The 11,775-nt window shown below is 41.5% G+C and overlaps 2 protein-coding genes across 43 annotated transcripts in view; one reads left to right on the top strand and one right to left on the bottom strand.

Moving 5' to 3' along the window:
* Positions 1–261: 261 nt before the first annotated feature.
* On the bottom strand, positions 262–7,234 carry LOC109895537 (NADH dehydrogenase [ubiquinone] iron-sulfur protein 3, mitochondrial-like). Of its 3 annotated transcripts, none has more exons than XM_020489273.2 (7): positions 7,113–7,234; positions 3,047–3,103; positions 2,719–2,816; positions 2,116–2,265; positions 1,777–1,902; positions 858–977; positions 262–546 (listed from the first exon to the last, which is right to left on the bottom strand). In XM_020489273.2, the coding sequence occupies exons 1-7, from the start codon at positions 7,138–7,140 to the stop codon at positions 385–387; spliced, it is 741 nt and encodes a 246-aa protein (XP_020344862.1). In that variant the 5' UTR covers positions 7,141–7,234; the 3' UTR covers positions 262–384. The 3 variants fall into 3 exon arrangements, with proteins under 3 accessions (XP_020344862.1, XP_020344861.1, XP_020344863.1); XM_020489272.2 differs by having other exon boundaries at positions 6,659–7,142; XM_020489274.2 differs by lacking the exons at positions 3,047–3,103; positions 7,113–7,234 and adding an exon at positions 6,659–6,734.
* A 2,937-nt stretch (positions 7,235–10,171) lies between these two features.
* The window catches only part of LOC109895538 (CUGBP Elav-like family member 1), a 41,812-nt gene continuing 40,208 nt past the window's right edge, over positions 10,172–11,775 (top strand). For 6 of the 40 annotated variants that reach the window (XM_020489298.2, XM_020489296.2, XM_020489294.2 and 3 more), the window contains exon 1: positions 10,179–10,690. The gene's annotated coding sequence lies outside the window, so the exon portion shown is untranslated. Of the gene's footprint in view, positions 10,691–11,775 lie in introns of all 40 variants that reach the window. The other 34 variants (XM_020489282.2, XM_020489278.2, XM_020489283.2 and 31 more) reach the window with 19 other exon arrangements.

The following is an 11,775-nucleotide window of genomic DNA, read 5'->3' as shown; positions in this document are numbered from 1 at the left end:
GGTAGAAGGCACATCCATGTCAGTGAACATGCCCATAGGGAGAGCTTATATCAACATGATGCTAATCCACTCGTGAGACATTAAACCTCAACAATATTCAAACTGCTTTAACATGCACACAGTGCCCTCTTTTGGTCTGCTATGGTATGGCAGGTAAGGTCTGTTTCTACTAGTGCTACAGTCTACTAGAGTTTAAACATACAGTCAAAATGTAATCTCTACACAGCACATCCAACTAATGAATAAATAAAGACAAACAAATAAAATGTTTACCTTTTGTTTTTATTTACATAAATACTTTAGTGGGCTCAAGCGGGACATGGGTCCATCAACAGTACAGATATATATATATATATATAGGCATTTTATCTCTGGGGTAGATGGTTACTTGTCAGCTGGCTTATCCCCAGCTGGCAGCTCAGGTGCCTTGTCCTCACGGTGGGCTGGGAACACCTCCCACGGGCTGTTCAGGTCAAACTTCCGAAACTCCTGTGAGAGCTCCACAGGCTCTGCCACCACACGCTTCACCTCATCGTCATAACGCACCTGAGATGTACCAGATGGACAGAATGAATAATATGGTAGATACCAGTGGAGGTTGATGATGAGAGGACAGCTCATAATAATGGCTGGAACAGAGCAAATGGAATCAAACACATGGAAACCATATATTTGATGCCTTGCATACCATTCTACTCATTCAGCCATTACAAAGAGCACGTCCTCCCCAATTAAGGTGCCACCAACCTCCTGTGGTAATGTGAAGTCACATGTAGCGATCTTAGGATAGGATTAGGTTATAATTCGGCCTTTAATGTATGTAAAATACATGGGACATTTCTCAGCATTCACATCACCTCCACAAATCCAGACAGTGGGAAGTCCTTCCTAAATGGATGCCCCTCAAACCCATAATCTGTCAGAATACGCCTCAGGTCAGGGTGGTTGGCGAAGAAAACTCCATACATGTCCCACACCTAATGACAAGCACAAAACATATCCTTTCATAGTGTTGGAAAGGGAGGGTATATTTATGAAAACTTTCTAAGTTTCCCAGTAAACTACAAGAATTTTGGTAACATTCAAGTTGTTTTTATGACATCTAGTGGCCTTTCTGGGTACTTCAGATAATCCAGGTGTCTGTAGTTATATCTGGCCCTCTGTGTGGCTTTATACCATGTAAAATAATCAAAACATATGTTAAAATAGAAAATTGAATGACAAAGCTGTAAAATATTATCCTAAATATAAACCATCAACTTAGTGAATATCATTGTTGTTTAATATATGGGTTTCCGTATGAAATATCCATTATATTTCCCCCCCACACACTTATTTTACTATGTCAATATGTATTTGTTATAAATATATTGGCGTCAAACTGCTGCAGTTGTGAAAAATGTCAATTGTTGAAAAAGTTGCAGAGTTAATTGAAATAATGCCATTGTTGATTAGATGCTCTTTTTCAATAATTAGATATTTTCTCTTGAACCATATGGCCTCCACTAAAAACTCATGGAGAATATGAACAGATAAAAAAGGTATACTATATGAAAAAAAAATGTATTAGAGTATAACTGACCAAAGTTACAATAGATTACCTGTTAATTACCGAAGATTCCAGTAACTTTGGTAAATTACTGCTAGTTTTAAAAACCTATCCTTTCATGAGCATTTGCCTTTGGCAGGCAAAATATAAATCCTGAGCTGCCAACACAAAAAAATCTTTGAACCCTTCAAGAAAAGCATTCTTACGATGTAGCTGTCAAAACTTACCTCCCTCTCGTACCAGTTGGCTGCATTGTGGACAGACACAGAGGAGTCTACTGGGGTGAGCTCGTCGGTGTAGGTCTTCAAACGGATCCGGGAGTTGTAGCGCAGGGAGAGCAGGTTGTACACAATCTATTCACCATCAAAGAAAACCGAATTAGGCATAAAAATGAAAAATAAACTGAATAGATCAGAGTTTGTCTAAACAACCTGGTTAAATTCTTACTTATGTCAGCTATGGATATGTTTGTGTCAGAACACATGTTTATAACTGCAAAAATAGGACTGTCATGAAGAGAGGTATACTATTGGAACAATAGGCTGGGGGTATGAATGGAGTAGTACCTCAAAGCGATTCTGGCGGGTGGGTATGTCCACTGCGGTAAGGTCAATCATGTTACGGAACTGAGCGTTGCTGTGGTCTCTCAGAAAGGTCAACACAGGGATGACCCCGTCAGGATGGATCATCACCTCCAACTCATTGTAACACGTCACCTGAAGATATAACATGCATCCTTGTGATGTTCATATGGCTTCAAAATGACATTCAATTAGCTATACAAAATATCAAGCTTTCTAAAAAGGTAAATTAAGATTAAGATAACTTTAGTGGTCAATTATACACCAACATTTTGGGAGAGGTGCGCGGGGGGCTGCCACACTGAGTGCCCGGGGACCTGTTGTTGTGGGGGGTTAAGTGCCTTGCTCAAGGGCACAATGGCATCTAGGATTTGATACCAGCAACCTTCCGGTTGATAGCTTAATTCCCAAGTGCGGGCTCCTTTGTAACCTTATGTTTATGTTCCCCATGTTTTAGACGCACCGTATGCATTTAGGATTTACAGTATAGTTTCCCTTGATGGTTGCTCAACATTGTATGATTGTGTGGATGTCTTCGTCTTAAAGCTGACCGTGTTCATTACAGTTGCTGCAATTACATTATCTTACCTGGACTTGCTGCACATACTTAGGAAGCATTTCAGCCACATATTCTCCAAAAGCTGCAAGTTGGTTATGGGTGACCGCATCCTTGGGTCTGACAGTGGCTACATAGATTCAAATAAAGGAAGAGGCGATGCATTTATTGTTGCACTCAATCATCTATTGTATTCAGTGTCGCAAAGATCAAACTAAATGGTTAGATAATTATACTACATTGAGGATGGACTAGGACTTTGCGGGTTCAACATACTGATGATGATGATTATCTGCAATGTACACCATAAAGACAAATGCCACGGCCTGGGTGAATTCTATTAGACACTGGTATACTCACGTTTTGTTTCAGTAGCCTCAGATCTCGCTTGCAAGAGACATGGGCTTTGATTGGCAACTGTAACATATTACATAAAATAACATTACATATGGCTAGCTAACGTTAAAACAGGTTGGATTACCAGCATGGTCCTCTCCTTTGAGCTAGTTGACTGCTCGCTAACTAGCGGCTAAGTGACTAACACTTTTAAGTTACTTGACTCAGTTATGGCCACATAACAAGGATATAGCTAGCTAATGACATTTATTTAACCTTTATTTAACCAGGTAGGCTAGTTGAGAACAAGTTCTCATTTACAACTGCGACCTGGCCAACATAAAGCATAGCAGTGTGAACAGACAACAACAAAGTCACATGGAGTAAACAATTAACAAGTCAATAACAGTGGGGGAAAAAAAAGAGAGTCTATATACATTGTGTGCAAAAAGGCATGAGGAGGTAGGCGAATAATTACAATTTAGCAGATTAACACTGGAGTGATAAATGATCAAATGGACATGTGCAGGTAGAGATACTGGTGTGCAAAAGAGCAGAAAAGTAAATAAATAAAAACAGTATGGCGAAGAGGTAGGTAAATTGGGTGGGCTATTTACCGATGGACTATGTACAGCTGCAGCGATCGGTTAGCTGCTCAGATGGCAGATGTTTGAAGCTGGTGAGGGAGATAAAAGTCTCCAACTTCAGCGATTTTACAATTAGTTCTAGTCACAGGCAGCAGAGAACTGGAAGGAAAGGCGGCCAAATGAGGTGTTGGCTTTAGGGATGGCCAGTGAGATACACCTGCTGGAGAGCGTGCTACGGGTGGGTGTTGCCATCCTGACCAGTGAACTGAGATAAGGCGGAGCTTTACCTAGCATGGACTTGTAGATGACCTGGAGCCAGTGGGTATAGCGACGAATATGTAGCGAGGACCAGCCGACTAGAGCATACAGGTCGCAGTGGTGGGTGCTTTAGTAACAAAACGGATGGCACTGTGATAAACTGCATAAAGTTTGCTGAGTAGAGTGTTGGAAGCTATTTTGTAGATGACATTGCCGAAGTCGAGGATCGGTAGGATAGTCAGTTTTACTAGGGTAAGTTTGGCGGCGTGAGTGAAGGAGGCTTTGTTGCGGAATAGAAAGCAGACTCTAGATTTGATTTTAGATTGGAGACGTTTGATACGAGTCTGGAAGGAGAGTTTAGTCTAGCCAGACACCTAGGTACTTATAGATGTCCACATATTATAGGTCAGAACCATCCAGGGTGGTGATGCTAGTCAGGCATGCGGGTGCAGGCAGCGAACGGTTGAAAAGCATGCATTTGATTTTACTAGCGTTTAAGAGCAGTTGGAGGCCACGGAAGGAGTGTTGTATGCCATTGAAGCTCATTTGGAGGTTAGATAGCACAGTGTCCAAGGAAGGGCCAGAAGTATACAGAATGGTGTCGTCTGCGTAGAGGTGGATCAGGGAATCGCCCGCAGCAAGAGCAACATCATTGATATATACAGAGAAAAGAGTCGGCCCGAGAATTTAACCCTGTGGCACCCCCATAGAGCCTGCCAGAGGACCGGACAGCATGCCCTCCGATTTGACACACTGAACTCTGTCTGCAAAGTAGTTGGTGAACCAGGCAAGGCAGTCATTAGAAAAACTGAGGCTACTGAGTCTGCCGATAAGAATATGGTGATTGACAGAGTCTAAAGCCTTGGCCAGGTCAATGAAGACGGCTGCACAGTACTGTTTTTTAATCGATGGCGGTTATGATATCGTTTAGTACCTTGAGCGTGGCTGAGGTGCACCCTTGACCGGCTCGGAAACCAGATTGCACAGCGGAGAAGGTACGGTGGGATTTGAGATGGTCAGTGATCTGTTTGTTGACTTGGCTTTCGAAGACCTTAGGCAGGGCAGGATGGATATAGGTCTGTAACAGTTTGGGTCCAGGGTGTCTCCCCCTTTTGAAGAGGGGGATGACTGCGACAGCTTTCCAATCCTTGGGGATCTCAGACGATATGAAAGAGATGTTTAACAGGCTGGTAATAGGGGTTGCGACAATGGCGGCGGATAGTTTCAGAAATAGAGGGTCCAGATTGTCAAGACCAGCTGATTTGTACGGGTCCAGGTTTGGCAGCTCTTTCAGAACATCTGCATACTTTTGGTCATGTCCACGTGACCAAAAGTATGTGGACACCTGCTCGTCGAACACTTCGTTCCAAAATCATGGGCATTAATATGGTGTTGGTCCCCCCTTTGCTGCTATAACAGCCTCTACTCTTCTGGGAAGGCATTATACTAGATGTTGGAACATTGCTGCGAGGACATGCTTCCATTCAGCCACAAGAGCATTAGTGAGGTCGGGCACTGATGTTGCAGTCGGGCGTTCCAATTCATCCCAAAGGTGTTCAATAGGGTTGAGGTCAAGGCTCTGTGCAGGCCAGTCAAGTTCTTCCACACCAATCTCGACAAACTATTTCTGTATAGACCTCACTTTGTGCACAGGGGCATTGTCATCCTGAAATAGGAAAGGGCCTTCCCCAATCTGTTGCCACAAAGTTGGAAGCACCGAATCATCTAGAATGTCATTGTATGCTGTAGCGTTAAGATTTCCCTTCACTGGAACGAAGGGTCCTAGCCCGAACCAAGAAGAACAGCCCCAGACCATTATTCCTCCTCCACCGACCTTTACAGTTGGCAATATGCATTCGGGGAGGTAGTATTCTCCTTGTATCCGCCAAACCCAGATCCATCTGTTAGACTGCCAGATGGTAAAACGTGATTAATCAGTCCAGAAAACATGTTTCCACAGCTCAAGAGTCCAATGGCAGTGAACTTTACACCACTTCAGCCAACGCTTGGCGTTGCACATTGTGACGTTAGGCTTGTGTGTGGCTGCTCGACCATGGAAAACCCATTTCATGAAGCTCCCGACGAACAGTTATTGTGCTGACATTGCCTCCAGTGGCAGTTTAGAACTCGGTAGTGAGCGTTGCAACCGAGGACAGGCGATTTTTACGCACCAAAACACTCGCTGGTCCAGTTCTGTGAGCTTGTGTGGCCTGCCACTTCCCGGCTGAGCCGTTGTTGCTCCTAGATGTTTCCACTTCACAATAACAGCACCTACATTTGAAGAACTGACAATGGTGCCACGTTAAGTCACTGAGCTCTTCAGTATGGTCATTCTACTGCCAATGTTTGTCTATGGAGATTTCATGGCTATGTGCTCGATTTCATACACCTGTCAGCAAAGGGTCTGGTCGAAATTGCCGAATCCACAAATTTGAAGGGGTGTCCACATACCTTTGTATATATAGCGTATAAAAGGCATACATGCCTGTTAGTGTCAGATTATAACTGACATTACAATGTGCGTTCCAGACGTCGTCTGTTTCAATCGTACTGAGCAGATAACCAAAATCTGACTTGCGTTTAGCAAGCTTCTAGATGCGCAGTGTGACAACTAAAATGCCGACCTGGAACATAACCACTGACCTGCTAGCCAATTTGATGGAAGGTCAAGTGAGAATCGGTCGACTACAGATAGCGCGATCTTAACAACAATATAAGTACGTTATCACGCAGATGACATAAACATTATGACAGCATGTTAGTGCACAGTTAACACTCGAAATGTACTTACGATTCAAAGTCCTGCTAAAACCTCCGCGAACAAAACGCACTAACGATGCCGCCATGTTTTTTCAATGACGTATTCAATTTTCTTCTTCTGTTTTTTTAATTTATTGCACATCCGCATTTTATAGTAGGTGTTCCCTGGAGGAAATATGCAGATGAGTGCTAGTTCACGCCGATAGGATCTCGCTGGGCTCTGCCATCATTGCTTTTTCTGCCCACTATGACTCATTTGTTCACGTTGTAAACGACAGGCTGTGGTTTAGTTATATAAATCTTTGTTAAAAGTTTTTGCATAACCGACATTTAGAGATGAAGTGATGCGGTAGAATCAACGGTTGATGGTCTTTGCTTTACCATTTACTTTTAATACAAATTTCGGACAGGTAATTTCACATGGGATAGATCTCACCAAGAGCTATCTGTTGCTATACTAATTTGTATCCAAAATATATACTAGCCTGGTTGTCGGTCTCTGTTCAGGTACATTCAACTCCTTGTGGAATGTTAAGAGACTGATATCCAGGGCTGGCGTGGTTACACGTGGTCTGCTGTTGTGAGGCCAGTAACGGGTACTGCCAAATTCTCTAAAATGGAGATGGTTTATGGTAGAGAAATTAACATAAAATTCTCTTGCCACAGCTGTTGGACATTCCTGGAGTCAGCATGCTAATTGCATACTCCCTCAACTTGAGACATCTGTGGCATTGTGTTGTGACAAAACGGCACATTTTAAAGTGTTCTTTGTCCCCAGCATAAGGTGCACCTGTGTAATGATCACACACTGTTTAGTCAGTTTCTTCATATGCCACAACTGTCAGGTGGAATAATTATCTTGGCAAAGGAGAAATGCTCACTAACAAGGATGAAAACAAATTTGTGCACACAATTGTAGAGAAATAAGCTGTGTATATGGAACATTTCTGTGATCTTTAATTTCAGCTCATGAAAAATGGGACCGACACTTTACATGTTAATAATCTCATATTCACATCAGAACAAACTATCATCCACTTAAGTATTCAACATATATCAAATGAACTAGAAAAATCACTCAGCGTCACACTCTTGTGGCGAAGAAATACAATACACCTAGAATGTACCATATTTTCGTAAACTAACAAAACCAGGCAAAAACGCTGCTAGCTGGTGCACATAAATTTAAAAAACATTCTTTATACATTTGAAATAAATTACCTGCACTCATGGTACACACACAGTATGTCTGCATGCTGAGTAGTCGACGGGATACAAATAGCACTCCTAAAGAATATGCATTTTCAAGTTAGCTACCAACTTCAGAGGGAACTTTAGCTAACTGTTAGCAAAAAAACTAAATGGCAAACTAAGATTCGGCAAATGACATAAAGAGTGGCTTATTTCACGTGTAAGGATTTAGTATTAATGCATTTTAAACCCGTTAACATATTAGAATTGACGCAACCCTAACACACGCCACACCAACATTTGTTACTAATAACATACATTGCTGATGTAAAAGGTGGATTTTATGATGTAACGATGTAATTTCTATACCGGTACCTTTCAACTCACCCACAGCAACTCTCCATAGAGCTCTGTACCACCCACAATCCCATACCTTTATTACAAAGTGTATTAGACAATGTAAACACAATAATCAACCAGGAGGTGGAATAATACCCATTTTATGCGGGAATTGAACAACTGAAATACACTGTTACATCTGCACCAGCTGGAAGTAGAAGATAATGTTGATGTCAATTTCTTTTTCTCCATTAGAAAATCAGTAGCGAGTGCATACCAGCTAAAAGTAGTAGACTAGACTGGAGTTCACATAACCGAAATTAATCGGCTAGTTACTTCCTTACAGTGTTGCCACTTAATTTTCACGTTAAATTGCTAGCGGTAGGATGGAATGTTGCTAAAAGTTGCTAAATTGCGTGAAAAACTGCGTCATTGCGTAGCATACACAATAACGTTATTCAAATTGACTGGCCAACTCGGCAAAAAAAAATGTGATTGTACATTTGTTCAGGTACATACTCCCACTATTTTCTGTACAATTTTGATTGAGACATGTTGATTGATGTAAGTTCTGTTCAAGATCAAACATTCGTTACCAACTATATTCGTTGGGTTTGGCTCGTCGAACCCGTACTACTGCTGCTGCAGTCAGCCAACAATGATTTGCAATTTACTGAAATTGTTGCTGGCCTGCTGCTGACGTCACTCACAATGCACATTTGCAGCCAGGCACGTGTGTTGTGACTGAGTGTGGGTCAATTTTTTATTTTTTTTGTCATCTAGAGGGAAAATGCGTGCATTTTAGCGTTTGAGTCACTTTTCAAAAGTTGCTAAAAGTTCCAAATACATTTTTTAAATTAGCTAAATGTGTTGCTTAGGTACTGTTTGAAAAAAAAAGTTGCCAGGGTAGTCTGAAAAGTAGCAACACAATTGCTAAAATGGCATCACTGCTTCCTTAGTCATTGATTTGAAAGGCAGGGCTTCTCTTTATGCTTTGGGTCTACAGGGTACCCGAGTGGCACAGCATTAGCGCAAGAGGCGTCACTACAGACCCTGGTTCGAATTCAGGCTGTATCACATCTGGCCGTGATTGGAAATCCCATTGGGCAGCGCACAACTGGCCCAGCCTCGTCCGGGCTAGGCCGTCATTGTAAATAAGTAAGTAATAACTTACTTGCCTTGTTAAATAATTTAAAACAGTAACGTTATACTTTCTAACGCGCCAGCCATGTTCACACTTACAGCGTAGTCAGCACCAATGTTGAAGCAAATTCCAAATCTGAGATAGATGCATAGCCCAAACCAATAACATCTAAATGACTGGTAGGAAAACGTGTTATTCCAGAGGTTACTATTCAACCTAACAGGCTAATTGCCCTGTATCTGTGCTTTAGAGATGTCAGCGACGAGTGTCTCCTCTCTAACACGAAGCTCCTATTCAAACTCATTAGACAGCTCTGCAAGTTATGTAAAAATACGTTCGGTATTTAACAAATGTGGGGTTTCGCTGAGCAACTAGCTTAATTTACTCCCGTGACCTCCGGTATGTACTTCCAAAAAAGGATACACAAATATTTTACAAGCAACGAGGAAAAAACACTCTTGGGCTCCTCCAATGTATTGAGCTGTCGTAGACTTCCGACTTGCGCGTAGCAGTAAGGTTAGTGCTATCTGGGATCCTTGGGATGTGAGTGAATAGGAACTCTTTCGATTGCGTGTACATTTTTATTTTGTGAGTAACGAACGTATTTTGACATTATAACGCTTGCAGAGCTGTCTAGTATGCATCGGAGCTTCCAGAGCCTTGGAGAGGAGACATGGCATATCCATCATCAACATCTTTAAAAGCATATACTGGGGCAGGATCAGCCAGCTGTCAAAACCTGCGAACTTATCAGCTGAGAAACATGAACATCTGTGTAATTGCTTCAGATGCAGACAGTGTTGTACAACCGACTTCTCAGAATTAGTTTAAAATGCTGCTCAACATTCCCCTTGCACCTGGAGAAGAGGCAACTTACATCAAAACAAATTGATCAACATAAGTTGAACGGCAACGCAAAAATGTTGCAGCTGACCATTGAGCTATAAAATAACAGAATGACTACATTACATCCTCCCACGAGAAAGAATCTAGAACGTACCATGTTGTGGCAGAGGGGACACTTGTTATTCTAAATGTCACAATGGGTTTAAAGGCGACTCGAAAACGCAAGGAAAGTTGTTAAATATAACGCACATTTAGAAAAAGCTTACAACAAATATTTTGCTAACGTTGTTTGGTCCAACATTCACTTCAATTAAAAAAAAACATAATCAACGGTCACACCCCCAATCCCCTGTTTCAGAGAGTCTGATGGTAAATGCAGGAAAGACCGCCATTTTGCAAGCTAGAAGTACAAGTCTAAAAGTGAGCTGGTGAAGAAAATAATCGAAATAATAAGCCACCAAACATACACTTAGCAAATACAGATAACACACTGTGTTGGCTGAACACATAGGTAGTCGCATTTAAAGTTAAGACATCACACAGGTAAGTAGGGTTGAAGTAAAATAATTTGCCAGATAGTTTATCTAGCTATCAAATGTGTTATCCAATGCCAGATAGCGGCGCACATTTGGCTTGTTTATGGATCTGTCAGCTGGCTTAGCAAAGAGGGTCACAAACAACATGCGTCATTAAACTGCTTTCCAGAAAGTTAGCAATCTATTTGCTAAATGGAACCATTCTTACCCAACAATAAATACCAACTGCTAGCGAATACTTTCCAAACACGCATGGTTCTTCTTTTGATAATGTTTGCATTTAGCTAACAGAATACTGAAATAGCCTGTCAGTGTGCTTATCAACAAGCAAACGTTACTAGTACCACCGAGCCTGGTTCTAAACCGCTAACGTTAAGTTAGCCTCACACACTACAGCACTTGCTGTTTCACAGAACAGCTACTGTTAGCTACCAAATCTGGTAATATATTGGATTTGATGCTCAATGCACTTGAAGTAAACAAGCAAAGCATATATTTATTTCTGCTCGCCTAACGTTAGAACAAAAATGGCTTAATAAATAGGCTCGCTAACAGTTTCACAATTAATTTCTAAATGTTGAATCGAGACGATATTCTGAAGTAACTGTTGAACATTTCAAATTTGTACAACCCTTGCATCAATTACTAGAATAGCTAGTAACGTTCGTTAACTAGCTAAATGAGGGGTGAGGTCAGTCTACTTCTCTCGAACGTCTGTTCTCAGGCCACATACGAGTGAGTTGCAACAGTGGCAGTTCAAAAACAGTGTTTGAGGCTTGTGTTCTTCAGAGCAACTATGTTCGTTTCCAATGTATAGTAATTATTATTGTTAGATACCACGACAACCCAAAAACAAATTATTCTGACTGGTGTCTTCATAAGTGACTTCGATGATTCTCTCTGTAGTGCACTCGTGAGTCACACGCCTACAGTACGCGGTGTCCATATACAATGTTCCCTGTTTTCAAATCTAGCGTTTTCATACATAAGAATGTAGCTATCTATCGCAGATGTTATGTGTCTAAAGAATTTATAATGGATGATAACTGGTTCTCTACAAGTTCGTTTGTAGTAATGACTCATTTTATGAGA

The sequence above is a fragment of the Oncorhynchus kisutch genome, linkage group LG8 (genome assembly GCF_002021735.2).
Source record: "Oncorhynchus kisutch isolate 150728-3 linkage group LG8, Okis_V2, whole genome shotgun sequence".
Classification (NCBI taxonomy): Eukaryota; Metazoa; Chordata; class Actinopteri; order Salmoniformes; family Salmonidae; genus Oncorhynchus; species Oncorhynchus kisutch.
The sequence above is the reverse complement of the archived record's forward strand: the minus strand, read 5'-3'. Positions and strand labels throughout refer to the sequence as shown.

Bases quoted from the DNA above. Each gene is read 5' to 3' on its own strand.
- LOC109895537 (XM_020489272.2), bottom strand. From the start codon at position 6,713: ATGGCGGCATCGTTAGTGCGTTTTGTTCGCGGAGGTTTTAGCAGGACT. The intron at 978-1,776 runs GTAAGTTTTGAC...GCTTGTCATTAG, and splicing joins CCAACTGGTACGAGAGGGAG to GTGTGGGACATGTATGGAGT. The intron at 547-857 runs GTGATGTGAATG...GGTACATCTCAG, and splicing joins CACTGTCTGGATTTGTGGAG to GTGCGTTATGACGATGAGGT.